Source organism: Ranitomeya imitator, chromosome 3, assembly GCF_032444005.1.
Source record: "Ranitomeya imitator isolate aRanImi1 chromosome 3, aRanImi1.pri, whole genome shotgun sequence".
Taxonomy (NCBI): Eukaryota; Metazoa; Chordata; class Amphibia; order Anura; family Dendrobatidae; genus Ranitomeya; species Ranitomeya imitator.
Window position 1 is genome coordinate 291,887,170 of NC_091284.1, and position 17,824 is coordinate 291,904,993.

The following is a 17,824-nucleotide window of genomic DNA, read 5'->3' on the forward strand; positions in this document are numbered from 1 at the left end:
TTTTTCTGTATCATGACTATGAAAATTGTATATTCACACTGAAGGCATCAAAACAATGAACTAACACATGTGGAATTATATACTTAACAAAAAAGTGTGAAACAACTGAAATTGTGTGTTATATTCTAGGTTCTTCAAAGTAGCCATCTTTTGCTTTGATGACTGCTTTTTGCACACTCTGAATTCTCTTGATGAGCTTCAAGAGGTAGTCACCGGGAATGGTTTTCACTTCACAGGTGTGCCCTGTCAGGTTTAATAAGTGGGATTTCTTGCCTTATAAATGGGGTTGGGACCATCAGTTGTGTTGTGCAGAAGTCTGCTGGATACACAGCTGTTAGTCCTACTGAATAGAGTGTAAGAATTTGTATTATGGCAAGAAAAAGTAGCTAAGTAAAGAAAAACGAGTGGCCATCATGGTGTTGGGACCATCAGTTGTGTTGTGCAGAAGTCTGGTGGATACACAGCTGATAGTCTTATTGAATAGACTGTTAGAATTTGTATTATGGCAAGAAAAAGTAGCTAACAGTCTATTCAATAGGACTATCAGCTGTGTATCCACCAGACTTCTGCACAACACAACTGATGGTCCCAACACCATGATGGCCACTCGTTTTTCTTTACTTAGAATTTGTATTATGGCAAGAAAAAGTAGCTAAGTAAAGAAAAACAAGTGGCCATCATTACTTTAAGAAATGAAGGTCAGTCAGTTCGAAAAATTTGGAAAGCTTTCAAAGTATCCAAGTGCAAGTGATAAATCTTTTAATGAGAAGGCGTGTCCAAACTTTTGGTCTGTACTGTATATTTATTGCACGGCTTACCATGCAAGATATTATGGACATGGTAGTATTAAATATGTGACTTATCACCTGAAAAAAAAAACCCAGTATTAACCTGCTGATATGGGGTTAATCTGTAGGTTAATAGCGTTGTTAACCTGCCCGGCGCCTTCACTTACACCCATGCTGTCTAGAGTAAATAAACTTTATTTCCCCGGTAGCGATCACAGGGGTGGAAGGGACCAGAGTTCAGCCACCGCTTTGTGTATATAGTGCCATCCCTATGACGTACTCGAATGCTGCTGGGGGGAGGGGGGAGAAAGTTAATTTTCTCTTGGCAGAGGGTCTAAAGGTACCTTCACACTCAACGATATCGCTAGCGATCCGTGACGTTGCAGCGTCCTGGCTAGCGATATCGTTGAGTTTGACACGCAGCAGCGATCTGGATCCTGCTGTGCCATCGTTGGTCGGAGCTAGAAGGCCAGCACTTTATTTCGTCGCTGGATCTCTCGCAGACATCACTGAATCGGCGTGTGTGACGCCGATTCAGCGATATCTTCACTGGTAACCAGGGGTAACCGGCGCTCTGCTTCTCTGCACTGTCAGCGCCGGCCAGCCGGAAAGCAGAACACAGCGGTGACGTCACCGCTGTGCTTTCCAGCTGGCGCTCAGTCAGTGCAGAGAAGCAGAGCGCCAGAGGACAGACAGCGGAAGGTAAGTATGTAGTGTTTGTTTTTTTTTTTACGTTTACGCTGGTAACCAGGGTAAACATCGGGTTACTAAGCGCAGCCCTGCGCTTAGTAACCCGATGTTTACCCTGGTTACCAGGGGACCGGCATCGTTGGTCGCTGGAGAGCTGTCTGTGTGACAGCTCTCCAGCGACGCTGCAGCGATCGGGATCGTTGTCTGGATCGCTGCAGCGTCGCTAAATGTGAAGGTACCTTAAGTGCCACACCAGGCAGGTTCACAACGCTATTAACCTGCAAAACCTCTGCTTTTTCAGGTGACAGGTTCCCTTTAAAAAAGGTACGTATATTTCTTCTGGATTAAACAAAAAAAAATTAAGAAAATTGCATTTTGGGAAAGGTGTTAATTGTTTTACTTTTTTTTTTTATATATATATATATATATATATATATATATATATATATATATATATATATATATATATATATATATATATATATATATATATATATATACATACACAATATTTATTAGTCTCCCAGGAGGACAGAGACGTGATTCAAATGATCGCAATAGGGGGCGTGGCTTGCACGGGCTCAGGAGCAGACCTGTGACTGGGGAGCTCCTGCTGAATCCCGTTTTATTAGCAACTAATAGCTACTTTATTGGGAAGAGACTACCCAGAAATTTGTTGGAAGTGCCCAGGAGAGAGATACACCATGAAAAAAGCAACTTTATGGAAGGCACAGAACACAAAGGGACATACTAATCCCAGACATGGCCGTGTGACAGGCCTGCATGAACAGGAGGACAAGAGGCTGCATACATCGGTGCCACAAAGCCCCAGACCAAATCCGTCCACAGAAGGACTTCTGGACAAGCACACGTCCACAGTGGCTCCCACACTGAAAACCGCGGGTCTTACAGGCATCACCGCTGGAATCGGAGCTGCTGCCGCAGGTAGGCCCAAAGCCGTGGCCTCGCCTGAGTTGGCGAGGCCGAGAAGCATGAGAGGGGAGGTTACCCCGCCCCTGGACATGCCCACGGCAAGCAGCGGTGCCGCCCCCAGAGGACGGAGCCGCAACCAAGCGGCAGAGAAGACATCGGAGGAGCCTTTACCTCAAGCGGCGGGGGCTGCTGGACCTCCGGGGCCCGATGGTCGCCGCTCCCGGGCTGGCACGGCTGCTGGGACGAGACCCGGAGCTGCGGCTACGGGAGCAGTACAGAAGCCGGAGAGACGAGACGGGACTGGAGCCACGCCTACAACTCCTCCCACTAATAGCGGCGGCACCGCGAATGGAACAAAGAAATCCAACGCTGCTGCAGGGGGATCCACAGCTGCGCCCAAAGCTCCGACTGCGATAAGCGGCGGTAACACTGCAGGAGGAGAGAGAATCAGCGCGGACAAGAGGAGAGTCACAGGTGAGCCGGCACAAAGGGTGACACTAACCTCAGAGCCCCCGGGTACCCCTGGTCCATGTCACCAGACAGATGCGGTCTCAGGGAGAGTTCTTAAAACCACAGCCACCAATATGCAAGCGAGACAGGGGAGAGGGAGACAGGACGAAACCCCGCCCATAACTCAGCCCACAGCTCGCAGAGACACTGCTGCTATGGATAGGTTTATCCAGTCTACTGGCCGCACATTAAGATTTGAAGCTCCCACATTTACACCGCAGCGCAGACCCCAGACGGGGGAGAAACACCAGGCCACAGACCCTTTGGTGACACCGAGTGAATCAGAAGGTCAACCACAGGATAATTGTCACTCACAGGACGCCCCAAAACAGGGTGAGGACTGTCATAGCAACAAGGGGGAGGGAAGCTCCACCTCAAAATCTCCATACCCATTCCTTGGCACAGAGGGAGTGATAGATGAGGAGGGACCCCCTACCGAATCAGCAATGGACACTATGCTAAAAAACTTTTGTGACATCATTAACAAAAAAATGGAAGAAGGCTCAGCAATACTGGATAAACATATATTCTCTCTCAACACATTAAACTCGAGATCATCACGCACGGAGAAGGCATCTGAGTCCTATGTGAGAGACGCGCTGACTTCCATTGCAGAAAGTCTTAGTTCCTCTTCACACGTATCATCTTCAAGGTCGTCCCAATGTAGCTACTCCTCTACTACATGTGACTCGTACGCCTCCTCTGTATGCTCCTCAATCAGTAGCATGGAAGAATACTCACCTGAGGGTATAGATCTCCCCCTTTCGGACAGTTTACCAACTCCCCCAATCTCCGCAGTTCTTCTAGAGAATCTACAAAAAGAAATTGCCTCTCTAAAATGTAACCGGACGAGCCTAGAGGACCACAAGCGAAGAAATAATGTAAAAATCAGGGGAGTTCCGGAGTCTGTTAAACCCCTCCATTTAAAAAGCTATATTCAAAGCATTAAGCTACTTACTGGTAGCGGCATTTTTCGGAGGCCCATGACAGCACTACGAGAGAGGGGATCCGCCCTTCAGGAACAGGAAACCTACAGATACAAAAGGGCGGTACCTCTCCCCATGCATCAGTTGTATATTAGAGCCTGAGAGGACTACCGCGGTTAGTAGCACACAAACATACATTATATACAGTTTATGTCCAAAAATAATCAATCATAATGAACTATATACCACACGTGAGATCTATCTATCTCATTATATACATTATGGGAAGTGCAACCCCCACGTGAATAGGGAGGGAACTAAGGGTGCTGTCATGGGCCTCCGAAAAATGCCGCTACCAGTAAGTAGCTTAATGCTTTATTCGGACTCCCATGACAGCACTACGAGAGAATTACAGAGATGTAAACTACCTTAGGGAGGGACTATAGCCTGTAGCACCCTTAACCCGAAGGTGAGATCAGAAGAGAACCCCAAGTCCAACCTATAGTGCTTGAAAAAGGTGGAAGGGGATGACCACGTAGCTGCCTTACATATCTGGTCGATGGAAACTCCAGATCTCTCAGCCCAGGATGCAGCCATGGCCCGAGTGGAATGTGCCCTCAGATTCTGCGGAGCTGGACCTCCACCTGCAGTATAAGCCAGAGAGATAGCCTCCCTAATCCACTTCGCTAGCGTGTACTTCGACACTCTAAGACCTTTCCTGGGACCTTGGAAAGATAGAAACAACGCCTCCTCTCTCTTCCAAGCATCAGTGACTGATATATATTCTAAGAGACATCTCCTAACATCTAACGTATGGAGTAACTCCTCTTTGGAATTAGAAGGATTAGGGAGAAATGATGGTAGAACTATCTCCTGAGATCTATGAAATTCTGAGGCCACTTTTGGTAAGTAAGCTGGATCTGGTCTGAGGACTACCCTGTCCTGTAGAAACTCTGTATAGGGGGACAGCCTAGAAAGAGCCTGTATGTCTCCTACCCTACGAGCAGATGTAATTGCCACCAAAAATGCTGTTTTGAGGGATAGTAATTTAAGTGAGGCTGAATGTAAAGGCTCAAACGGTTCTTTAGTCAAGGCTGAGAGGACTAGGTTAAGATCCCAAGGCATTGACCTATTCCTGTGTATAGGTCTGGATCTACTAGCTGCTTTGATGAACCTTGATACCCAATAATTACCAGCAATGTTGCAAGAAAATAAGGCCCCTAGGGCTGAGACTTGTACTTTTAGCGTACTCGTGGATAGATTTAGCTCTAGCCCTCTCTGCAGGAATTCTAGAATCTGGTTGATTGGTAAACCCTCTTCGATATTAAAATTTGAAGAGGCCAGAAACTTCCTCCAAGTTCTAGAGTAGATCTTAGTTGTTATGAGTTTTCTACTCTTCATAAGGGTATCAATGAGATTTGGAGAAAATCCTCTGTTTTTTAACAGTGACCTTTCAAAGACCATGCCGTCAAATGTAGACCCTTCACTTGTGGATGGTTGATCGGACCTTGATGAAGTAGGTCCGGATGTCTGGCAGTACCCAGGGGTCTTCCACCGACATGGTCCTGAGCCAGGAGAACCAAGCCCTTCGGGGCCAGAACGGAGCGATCAGTATGATTCTCGCTTGATCCTCCCTTATCTTTCTGACCACCAGAGGCAACAGGTTTAGCGGGGGAAACGCATAAGCCAACCGGAAATCCCATCTGATCAGGAAGGCATCCACTACCAGCGGATATTCCCTGGGATTCAAGGAACAGAATTTTTTCGTTTTTCTGTTGTCCTTGTTGGCAAATAGGTCCACCTCTGGATGACCCCACCTGCGGACAATCTGGTTGAAGATTTTTGTGTTCAGAGACCACTCTCCTTGTCTTAAGGTGTTTCGACTTAGAAAGTCCGCCTTTATATTTTCCTTCCCTTTTATATGTACTGCTGCTAAAGATAGAAAATGATTTTCCGCTATCTGGAGCAGGCGGTCCGCTATTTCCATCAGGGACTCGGAGCGTGTTCCACCTTGGTGATTCACGTAGGCCACTGCCACCTGATTGTCGGAGAGGATTTTGACATGGTGACCCTGTAGATACACGAGGAGTTCCTTAATTGATAATTCAATCGCCAACAACTCCTTTTGATTAGAAGAGGCTGATGTTTGGGGGTCCCATAGACCCTGGACTACCACGTCACCCATGTGTGCCCCCCACCCTGTGGGGCTGGCGTCCGTCGTAACTACCCGAGTCACTTGAGTCACCCAGGGAACTCCTGCTGACAGATTGTCTTCCCTTAGCCACCATCTAAGAGATGTCAGAACCTCTGGACTCAATGTCATCTGACCCTGCAAGGAACCCTGTAAGACTCTGTCATAATTCAGTACGTCAAACTGTAAAGGTCTGGAGTGGAACTGGGCCCAACGGACGGCGGGAATACAGGAAGTTAGGGAACCTAACAAGGACATAGCCTGTCTAAGAGTCATGGTTGGTTCTTTAATTGCTTTTAATACCTGTTGTTGGATATGGCGCAGTTTATCAGTTGGAAGACAGCATTGTTGGGACTCGGAATCTAACAGCAGACCTAGGAATCTCTGGTTTTTTAGGGGTTGTAATCGGGATTTTTCATAATTCACGATCCAGCCCAGATTCTCTAGCTTAGATATAGCTGTTTTTACCTGAGCAAGGCAATGGTCTGCTGAGTTCCCAACTATCAGGAAATCATCCAGATAAGGGATTATGAGGATATCAGATTCACGTAAATGCGCCATGACCTCCGCAACTACTTTAGTGAATACTCGGGGAGACGTTGAGAGGCCGAAGGGAAGGGCTCTAAATTGAAAATGTCGAACAATACCCCCCATAGACACCGCCACACGTAGAAACCTCTGAAAGTTTTCATGGATAGGAACATGATAATACGCATCTTTTAAGTCCACAACTACCATGAAGCAGTGTTTGAACAACATTTTAATTGCAGAGCTGATTGACTCCATTTTAAATGTGGCTTTAACCAGGTATTCATTCAGGGATTTAAGGTTAATGATAGTCCTAAATGATCTGTCTGGTTTCTGGATTAGAAAAAGGGGAGAGTAGAATCCACTCCCTCTTTCTGACTCTGGAACTTCAATCAGCACGTTTTTGAGGCATAAACTCACAACTTCTGCCTCCAAAGCCGTCTGTTCAATAGTGGAGGAACGTAAGGGGGTTAACATAAATTTATCCCGAGGCCAGTGAATAAATTCTAATTTCAGACCTTCTGAAATAATACCTCGGACCCAGTCACTATTTGAGATGTTAGACCATGCGGAAGAGAAGGCTGACAATCTCCCTCCCACAGGGATCGCTAGTCATTGGTCCGGTTTCTTACGTTCTTTTGAGGAACGGCGGAACATGTAACCCGTACCTCTCCTGCGTCTATCCTCCCATCTAAAATTCTCTCTAGTGGGTGAGGATGCGCGCTTCCTTCCGCGACCAAATCTCCTCCTGTTGAATGGACGCCGATAAGAAGATGATGACAAACTCGGGAATTTTTTCTTGTCATCTCCAGCCTTTTCAAGCAGGTCATCCAAGGTTGGTCCGAAGAGGTATTCCCCTTTGCATGGGATAGCGCATAATTTGGACCTTGATTGAATGTCACCCGACCAACATTTCAACCACAGGGCTCTACGAGCCGCGTTGGAGAGTCCTGCTGCTCTGGCCGCCATCCTGACCGAATCGACCGACGCGTCCGACAGGAAAGCCGCAGCATCTTGAATCACCGGAAGCGCACTTAGAATGGAACTTCTGGAAGCGCCTTCCTTAAGCTGGGATTCCAACTGTTCCAGCCAGACCATTAGGGATCTGGCTGTACAAGTCGCAGCCACCGCTGGCCTCAACGATCCGGCTGCCATCTCCCAGGTACCTTTAAGGAAGGTATCCGCCTTCCTGTCAAGGGGGTCTTTAAGGGATCCCATATCTTCGAAAGGTAATGCGGCCTTTTTTGATGCCTTTGCTACCGCAGCATCTAATTTAGGGGCCTTGTCCCAGGTATCCACAGTCGTATCCTCAAAGGGATATCTGCGTTTTAAGGCTGGTGGTAATGAGCCTTTCTTCTCCGGTTTCTTCCATTCCCGGAGAATCAGGTCTTGAATTTTATCATTCACGGGGAAGGACCTACGCTTCTTGTGTTCCAAACCACTGAACATTAGTTGCTGACGGGAAAGCGGAGTCTTAGGTTCTTCTAGGCCCATCGTACCTCTGACCGACTTAACTAATTTATCTACTCGGTCCAGAGGCAGACAGAATCGGCCAGATTCCTCTTCTGATGACGAGGAAGAGAGATTTGAGCCATAGGAACCTTCATCCTTATCTTCCTCTGATGAATCAGAGATCACCGAGGTTCTCTGTTTTGAACTCCCCGCCTGGGACATAGACCGCAGGGATTCCCTTACTTCTGTACGGATCATCTCACGCAGATTAGCCGTAGAAGCAGATTCTTCCGCTACCTAGGGGAGGACAATAAGGGTGATACCATCTATCTAGCCTGATGTCACTCAACCCCTCCACTCCTGTAGACCTCACCGTCTGTTGTATACAGGAGGCGCATAATTTTTTAATATAAGAATCTGGTAACGGGACTTCACACAGGGCACACTCCTTATGTTTCGACTTTGCACTTTTCTTTCCCTAAAATGACAAAGTATAAGGGGCCCGCGTCACTGAGTGAGCATTCACGTAGATCTCTTACCAGTGTACGCCAAAAAAGGTACCGGAACACGAGGGGGTTCTTTGCCAGTCGATGCTCTGGATCCCTGCTTGGACGAGCTTTTACGGCTGGACTGGTCACTTCTGGCATGCTCCTTCTCCGTGGGCTTTTGTCGCACGTCCTCCGGCAACTGAAGCTGCCGCTCACCATCACTCTCCATGATGTGGATGTGACCAAAGGCAGAGCTCTATTCCCAGCTCCTGCTTAAATCCCCCTCAGATCCGGTCAGCAGGCTGCTTGGCGCCACTCCTATTGGTTCCGGCTGATGAGACTACATCTGGGGGGTCAGCGCAGTGTGTGAGGAGACCGGCGTTCAGGATCGATGGGCGCCGCCATCTTGGATGAACTGCGCATGCGCAGTCACCCAGAGACCGGAAACGCCTGCTGACTCCGCCCCCTCGACGTCACTGCACCGGAAACGCTCCAGCTAACGCTGAGAGCGATGCAGGACGCCGAAGAGCACGCAGCAGCGTTCCGGATAGCGTTCCCCTCCTGGCACCGCTACATCACCACCGTGCTGCACCACCACACCGAAGGAGCGATATACTTACCGGCGCCGGCGCTAACGGAGATCAGGAATCCTCTGGACTCTGCTCCCTGCTGTCTACATCACTGACGTGCAGTCCAGCCAGGACCACCGTGATGTCTTCCAGGAGCTTCCGCACCGGTCGAGGTAGGAGACCCCCCCGCTACCTGATTCGACCGGCCGGCCTGGGATCCATTTACGAGATTCATCTGTAGGATCCTGCCCCTCCAGGAACAGGAAACCAACTGATGCATGGGGAGAGGTACCGCCCTTTTGTATCTGTAGGTTTCCTGTTCCTGAAGGGCGGATCCCCTCTCTCGTAGTGCTGTCATGGGAGTCCGAATAAAATATGATCTCCAAATTTATTCCTGAGATCAACGATCCTAACATTATTGAAAGTGCCTACAGAATTAAAAAACCTGTGTCACTGCCACCTGACATGCCAAGAGACATCATTGTTTCCTTTTTTCCAGCCTGGGTTAGAGGTAAACTATTCGACCTCTCCTCTGAAAAAAATTTCCTGCTTTCCCCATATGGTCACCTAACATTCTACAGAGAGATTTGTCCAAAGACACTCTAAAAAAGCGACGGGACTTTTCACCAGTTACGCGGGAGCTCCGGAGGTCTCATTTCACCTATTCATGGTCGCCATCCTCTACTCTTTTAATAAAACTCTTGTCCGGAACTGTACACATCGCGACCCCTTCAGAGGGCATGTCCTTTCTGCAACAGCATGGCTTGTACTCTTACAGAACCCACAACAGTCCTACCTGAATTATAGTTCTGCCTGACACATAGCGTCATCTCTTTTCTACTAATAGGAGTTTTAGATATGCCTCTTCCCAATGATTAGCCTTAACAATGAGCCAGTTATTTTGCTGCCCACAGTCGCAGGGCCACCCGAAGGTGTTCCCGGACATAGTAAGCTACCTTATAACATACTGCAAGCTTATGTTCAAAACAGGCCTTTACATATTACTACATACTGATTAACTAACATAGCTTTAGATATTACTACTTACTATACACCAAGCTTAGAGTCCACAAAGGGCATTCATATTCATACTCTAATTGTTTATTTAGCGACTTTAGACTAAGCTTTATAACATTCCTACGAACGTTTAGTCAGCAAATTTGTGCATAGTTCTAAACTGTTTATTTAGCGACCTCTTAAAATTTGACTCACTGTTCAATATGTTATGCTACTTAATGTTAACTTATTAGCTTATTACACTACATTAACCGACTATATGATTGATTGCCTGTCACCCCTATTGCTATAGGGGTTTATTTTTTATTTTTTTTCCCTATTCTCATACCCCACTTCCCTTTCCCTTCCCTTCCTAATTTATCCCTCCTTGTTAAAAGTTGAAATTCCCCAATAAAATTGTTGAAAACAAATGATCGCAATAGAAAGACACTGATCTACTGACATGTGCTGATTATGGATATACATGTCATATAGCTCTAAGGGGTTAAGCAAGTTAGATAAATGTTTGTTGAACTCACATGGTGTATCACCAGTTCATGAGGACAACCATCATAAGATGCACTGTGGTGTACTGTGCAAAAGTACAGGTGATAATCTACTTGGGAGAGTGGAACAGAGCAAAGGCAATGTCAGCTTTGCCATCAGGTGTAAGAGAGAGGAAGGCTCGCAATGGCTTCTGTTAAACTCTACACTGAATTGAGCGATTATTATTATTTATTATGCTTTGCTTATACAGCACTATCATATTCTGCAGCGCTTTACATACAGTATCATCACTGTCCCTAGTGGGGCTCACAATGTAAATTCCCTATCAGTAGGTCTTTGGAGTGATTGATCACTGATGGACAGCAGACTAACAAGTGGCAGCACGGCTCAGACTATGTTCCTGCAATTGTCCTACTGTTCTCTCAGTTTGTGAAGTGTTTATAATAAAACATAAGTAAAGTGTTACTTACTATTCCTGGTGAGGTCTCGCCTTTGCTGCATGTTAGAGCAGAGCTCATTGGTTTAACTTCAGCAACTATAGTTCTTTCTTGTGCTTTCTGCTTCGTGGCAACTTTCACAGGCAATGGCTCAACATTATGTTTTGGTTTCTCTGTAAAGCAGGAAGATATTAAATGTTACTAATAATTATCTAAAAACAGTAAAGGCTTGTAGCAGAATGAGAATATAGGATAGGTTTATTGGATGTAAGAGTGCAGTGTCCATTTGTTGAAAGATCATCCATGGGATTAATGGTGCTCCCAGCAGTTACACCACAACACATGAACATGTAAGGCATATCCAATGTATGACACCATTTGACAACCACTGTTTCCAAGCATGAAAGGCAGTATAGCTATTTTCTACCTGGCTACACCCCAGGATGTACAAGTTACACTTGTGGTGGAAATGATACTGTTGAAAATGCATAATACTCATGAAGTACCAATCTGCAACCATCTTTACTGTGTGGCAAATACAGACTGAATACTCCATAACGCCTAACAATTGTAACTGTAAAACCAGTTATCTTATATTCATGCACTACTGTTTATTCACCATTATCAGAATTCACTGAAACACATACCTCTCTTTTCAAGCGCTATAGGCGTTGGCTTAAACACTTCTGTGTTGCTTCCATGTTTCGGTGTGGACACTTGAGAGTCTGCAATCAATGTGCTACTTTCAGTCTTGGTGGAGAGATTTTTTTTAATTTCTTTTCGACTTGACATTTTAACGGAGGATCTGATCGTCACGGATGTCTGTATGCAGAAAAGCACAGTCAATACATGGAAGATGCGTCTCATTGTCCTCATCTACAAGAATTAGATCAGAAACATCAGACCTTACGACAAAATACCCAACTTACCTCTTCAGCAGGGGTTGGCTTGTCAGTCGTTTGGTCCATCTTTGCATCTGTCCTACCTATTTTTTTTTTTAAAGAACATACACAATTTTTGCAATCATTTGTTAAATACATAGTATAAAAAGATATTTTCAGCAAGAGGTGATTGTTGGGGTAAGTAGAGCAGAATTTTTCTGGAAATCTGGTATGCCATCTATAATATAACGCTGGGAGCGTCACTCTTTCCGAAGCCTTTATAGACTGCGCAAGCGCCGGCGCAGTCTGGCCCCCACAGAGTGACGCTCCCAGGAGATCGCTGTATGCGTAAGCAATGAACGCACACCGCGATCTCCACCGGAGAGTCAGGGAGTAAGTATATTCACCTGTCCCCCGTTCCAGCGCTGCGTGTGGCTCCGTCTCCCGGGTCCTCTGCTGTGACGTTCACAGTTCAGAGGGAGCGATGCGATGACGTGCTTAATGCCGGAGTGTGTCTTCAAGAAAATGGCGCCGGAAAGCGCGGACTGCTCAGGCGCCGATCCCGGCAGCAGGAATCGGTGCCTGCGCAGTCCGCACTTTCCGGCACCATTTTCTTGAAGACACACTGCAGTGCGCAGGTGCCGATTCCGGCAGCAGGACAAAGAAAATGGCGGCACCTGCGCACTGCAGTGTGTCTTCAAGAAAATGGCGCCGGAAAGCGCGGACTGCTCAGGCGCCGATCCCGGCAGCAGGAATCGGTGCCTGCGCAGTCCGCACTTTCCGGCACCATTTTCTTGAAGACACACTGCAGTGCGCAGGTGCCGATTCCGGCAGCAGGACAAAGAAAATGGCGGCACCTGCGCACTGCAGTGTGTCTTCAAGAAAATGGCGCCGGAAAGCGCGGACTGCGCCGATTCCTGCTGCCGGAATCGGCGCCTGCGCAGTCCGCGCTTTCCGGCGCCATTTTCATGAAGACACACTGCCGGCGCCATTTTCTTGAAGACACACTGCAGGTGTGTCTTCAAGAAAATGGCGCCAGAAAGCGCGGACTGCGCAGGCGCCGATTCAGGCAGGAGGGCAAAGAAAATGGGCGGAAAGGAATGGCGTAAGTAACAAATTGCTGTGGCATGAGGCTGTGGCACTTCATGCCACAGCTATTTGTTACTTACGCCACCTGATACGGGGCATATACTATGGAGCATCTTATGGAGCAGCGTATGGGGCATATGGATGGGAGCAGCAAATTAAAGAACGGTGCCGCAGGATGGGAGCAGCACATGACAGAACGGTGCCGCAGGATGGGAGCAGCACATGACAGAACGGGGGCACAGGATGGGAGCAGCACATGACAGAACGGGGGCACAGGATGGGAGCAGCACATGACAGAACGTGGGCGCAGGATGGGAGCAGCACATGACAGAACGGGGGCGCAGGATGGCAGCAGCACATGACAGAACGGGGGTGCAGGATGGAAGCAGCACATGACAGAACGGGGGCGCAGGATGGGAGCAGCACATGACAGAACGGGGGCACAGGATGGGAGCAGCACATGACAGAACGGTGGCGCAGGATGGGAGCAGCACATGACAGGATGGGAGCAGCAAATGACAGAACGGAGGCGCAGGATGGGAGCAGCACATGACAGAACGGGGGCGCAGGATGGGAGCAGCACATGACAGAACGGGGGCGCAGGATGGGAGCAGCACATGACAGAACGGTGGCGCAGGATGGGAGCAGCACATGACAGGATGGGAGCAGCAAATGACAGAACGGAGGCGCAGGATGGGAGCAGCACATGACAGAACGGGGGCGCAGGATGGGAGCAGCACATGACAGAACGGGGGCGCAGGATGGGAGCAGCACATGACAGAACGGGGGCGCAGGATGGGAGCAGCACATGACAGAACGGGGGCGCAGGATGGGAGCAGCACATGACAGGATGGGGACGCAGGATGGATTAGCACATGACAGGATGGAGACCATATACCAATATAAATGCTCGCTACCCGGGCGTAGAACGGGTTCAACAGCTAGTTACATATATTATGATATAGCAATGTAGTTTTTTTATTTATTTAAGTGTTAAATGTGTATCCATGTGTATGATGAGGGAAAATTAGTCTTGTGTGGGATAAGAACTGATGTGAGTTATATGATGTTTTCTGTCCAGATCTTCCCGATATATAGGGAGGGGGGAAAAAACTGAATGGAAATGAGGAATGGAGTACATAATGGTTTAGTACCAAGTGCTTAAAAACAATTGTCGCTTATCTAAATGTGGCTCTTCTGTACCCAGCTATAGCACATTGTTGTTTTGTGCCACTATGGTTCATGTGGTAGGATTCCAACCAAGGACCTGCATGAAACTATGGACTTTCCTCTTAAGCAGTCAATAAGAATTGGGCAGAGTGGTCCAATCAATCATATGTGGGTTAATTCGAACATTAACATGCCAGACTAAACTAGCAAACCAGATAACCCCTTTAAAGTGGTTGTCCGGTTAAAACAAGTAGCTTCCTATGCATAAGATAAGTGATAACATATATTGGTGAGGGTCTGACTGCTGAGACCCCCACTGAACAGCAAAGTGTGGAACATTTATCCCCTTCAGAATGGAGTGGCAATGTGTGTGACCTGCACTACATTGCACTTTGGGGCTGCCAAGCGCTGTGCTCGGCTTTTTCCCACGCGCTCATAAAAAAATGAATAGAGGGGCGGTCGGTTGATAGAAGTTCCCCGATCTACTGATCGGTGAGAATTGCAGTGATGGGACACCCACCAATAAGCTAGTGATAACTTGTTTATGCAGAACAACCTTTTAACTACTTCTCGAATGTGGGTGTAGGGAGAGGGCTAGGGAGCTGAGCATGCACCATTTCCGGCAGATGCCAGCTGTGTCTCTTAGAAGACAAAAAAAAAGGAAAAAAAAAACAAATGCACCAATCCCAAAAACTTGCTTTCTCATTAAAGGGTTACCATTTTCCCCACATCTTGACTATTGAAGTGGCAAGTGATTACTTACAGCAGGCAAGGCACAGATTTAAAATATAAATACATTTAAAGCAGAAGATTAATAAGAACCAAGCCGTGCAGATATCTGTGCACTGATGATCAGTAAGCGAGATCTCTAGAGGTCAGAAGTTGAAGGCTATAGTAGTTACACCTTACAGATAATCATATTTACCGGGGAGTTTGGAGAGCCACAGGATCTTTCTGTGGTGTACGGGTGCCGATGGCTGAAATGCAGACTCCACATTCTCTGATTTTGCGGCTTGTTGGAGACGGAGAGCTTTCTCTTGCCTGATCTCTTCCAATGTTTTGACTCTTACTTTTTCTATTGACTGTAAACTCACAGAAAGAAGTTTAGCAGTACCAGAATTGCTGGAAATATTGTCATTTGTCCGTTTCATCTTTCTTTCACACTGAATTTTACAATTAACACCAGTCTGTTTTTGTGTGGTTTCAGGTGGGACCAGACAATGTTGTGCTGTACTTCCATCCGTTTTTTGCTCTAGAGCATTATCTGCAATGCTCTGTTTTTCATCTTTTGGGGTCTCACACTTCTCTACCCCATTTTTCAGTTGTCTAAGTCTCTTTTCTGCCTGAATTTCACTTAATGATTTGATGTAAATTGCTATTTGAGGCTTGGAGGAAGGTTTGCTCTTAACAAGGACTTTGTCTTCATTTTGAGAAGATAAACTTGAGACATTGTGATCCTGCCTTTGATTGGCTTTTTCCTGACGGATTTCTTGAAGAGTCTTAATATGGAAGTCATTCCCTGTATTGTCATCTGTTTCTGCAAAAAAAAAAAAAACCCCCCGTCATTTAGGGACATTCCTATAGATTGTAAGCTTGCGAGCAGGGCCCTCATTCCTCTTGGTATCTATTTTGAACTGTGTTTTTGTTACGTTGTAATGTCTATTGTCTGTACAAGTCCCCTTTACAATTTGTAAAGCGCTGCGGAATATGTTGGCGCTATATAAATAAACTAGATTCTATAATAATAATAATTTTAAGTACTAACGTTCTACATTGTTGGCACCACATGGCCCTGGGAATTACCCAGAAGGCTGTAAAAGACCCTACTGCATTGCAGCCTGGCACTAGAAGATTTCTACACCATTACTGGCAGTTTATTTCAACAAAGTCAAAACTACTATAATAAAACAATGTGGTTATATTTTTTACTACAAGCAGCAATGTGGTCTGATGAGTCAATAGAAGGAATTGGCAGTAGGCAAAGGAGCCTTCTATAACGATGAACAGGCACAACCATGGTAAATTCTATAATGTGCCACAGCCGTGCACACTAAGATGATCAAGCCATAGAATTTATTGGATACAAAAATCCACAAGAGACTGAAAAAAAATAGCACACATTGAAATACAATTTGGCCCCGACTGATCAAAGCTTTTTCATCTTTTAATGCTCTCATGCAGTTCTTACCCAATTCTGACAAAGTTGGCGGAACGTGGGCGTATTGAGCGATGATCATCAAATAAAAAAAGAGAGAAGGCGTTTGCCAAGCCACAAGTCTTACTCCAGCAGGGACATTGAATAGGATTTGTGGTGTCGCACACTGACATGTATACTACTTGTCCAATGCTCCAGATGCAAAAGGCGTATGCCTCTTCATGAGTCAGGAGCATCTGGACTCTTAGAATGTGCAAACCAGCAGAAAAAAAACAGACTGGTCTCAAAAATGAGTGACCCAGTCACCCTACAACCTTTGAATATTCTATTGAAATCCCACAGAACAATGAGACATCTTTTCTTTAACCCCTTCACCCCAAAGCCTGTTTTCACCTAAGTGACCGGGCCAATTTTTACAATTCTGACCACTGTCACTTTATGAGGTCATAACTCTGAAACGCTTCAACGGATCCTGGTGATTCTGACACTGTTTTCTCGTGACATATTGTACTTCATGATAGTGGTAAAACTTCTTCGATATGACTTGCATTTATTTGTGAAAAAAACAAAAATTTGTCGGAAATTATGAAAATTTAGCAATTTTCAAACTCTTAGTTTTTATGCCCTTAAATTAGAGAGTTATATCACATAATATAGTTAATAAACAACATTTCCCACATGTCTGCTTTACATCAGCACAATTTTGGAAACAATTTTTTTTTTTTGTTAGGACGTTATAAGGGTTAAAAGTTGACCAGCGATTTCTCATTTTTGCAACAAAATTTGCAAAACCATTTTTTTTACGGACCACCTCACACTTGAAGTGACTTTGAGGGGTCTATATGACAGAAAATGCCCAAAAGTGACACCATTCTAAAAACTGTACCCCTCAAGGTACTCAAAACCACATTCAAAAAGTTTATTAACCCTTCAGGTGCTTCACAGGAATTTTTTGAATGTTTAAAAAAATTGAACATTTAACTTTTTTTTTCACAAAATTTTTACTTCAGGTCCAATTTGTTTCATTTTACCAAGGGTAACAGGAGAAATTGGACCACAAAAGTCGTTGTACAATTTGTCCTGAGTACGCCGATACCCCATATGTGGGGGTAAACCACTGTTTGGGCACATGGCAGAGCTCGGAAGGGAAGGAGCGCCATTTGACTTTTCAATGCAAGATTTGCTGGAATTGAGATCGGAGCCCATGTCACGATTGGCGAGCCCCTGATGTGCCTAAACAGTGGAAACCCCCACAAGTGACACCATTTTGGAAAGTAGACCCCCTAAGGAACTAATCTAGATGTGTGGTGAGCACTTTGAACCTCCAAGTGCTTCACAGAAGTTTATAATGTAGAGCCGTAAAAAAAAATTTTATATTAATTTTCACAAAAAATGATCTTTTTGCCCCAAATTTTATATTTTCCCAAGGGTAACAGGATAAATTGGACCCCAAAAGTTGTTGTGCAATTTGTCCTGAGTACGTCGATACTTCATATGTGGGGATAAACCACTCT

The 17,824-nt window shown here is 45.9% G+C and overlaps 1 protein-coding gene across 13 annotated transcripts in view; it reads right to left on the bottom strand.

Annotated features, from left to right (window-relative positions):
* The window catches only part of ZC3H11A (zinc finger CCCH-type containing 11A), a 142,826-nt gene that overhangs the window by 34,703 nt on the left and 90,299 nt on the right, over window positions 1–17,824 (bottom strand). For all 13 annotated transcript variants that reach the window (XM_069756540.1, XM_069756539.1, XM_069756535.1 and 10 more), the window contains 4 exons: window positions 15,081–15,692; window positions 11,945–12,000; window positions 11,663–11,837; window positions 11,049–11,188 (listed from right to left, as the gene is read on the bottom strand). In XM_069756540.1, coding sequence (XP_069612641.1) covers window positions 11,049–11,188; window positions 11,663–11,837; window positions 11,945–12,000; window positions 15,081–15,692 — 983 coding nt within the window. The remainder of the gene's footprint in view (window positions 1–11,048; window positions 11,189–11,662; window positions 11,838–11,944; window positions 12,001–15,080; window positions 15,693–17,824) is intronic.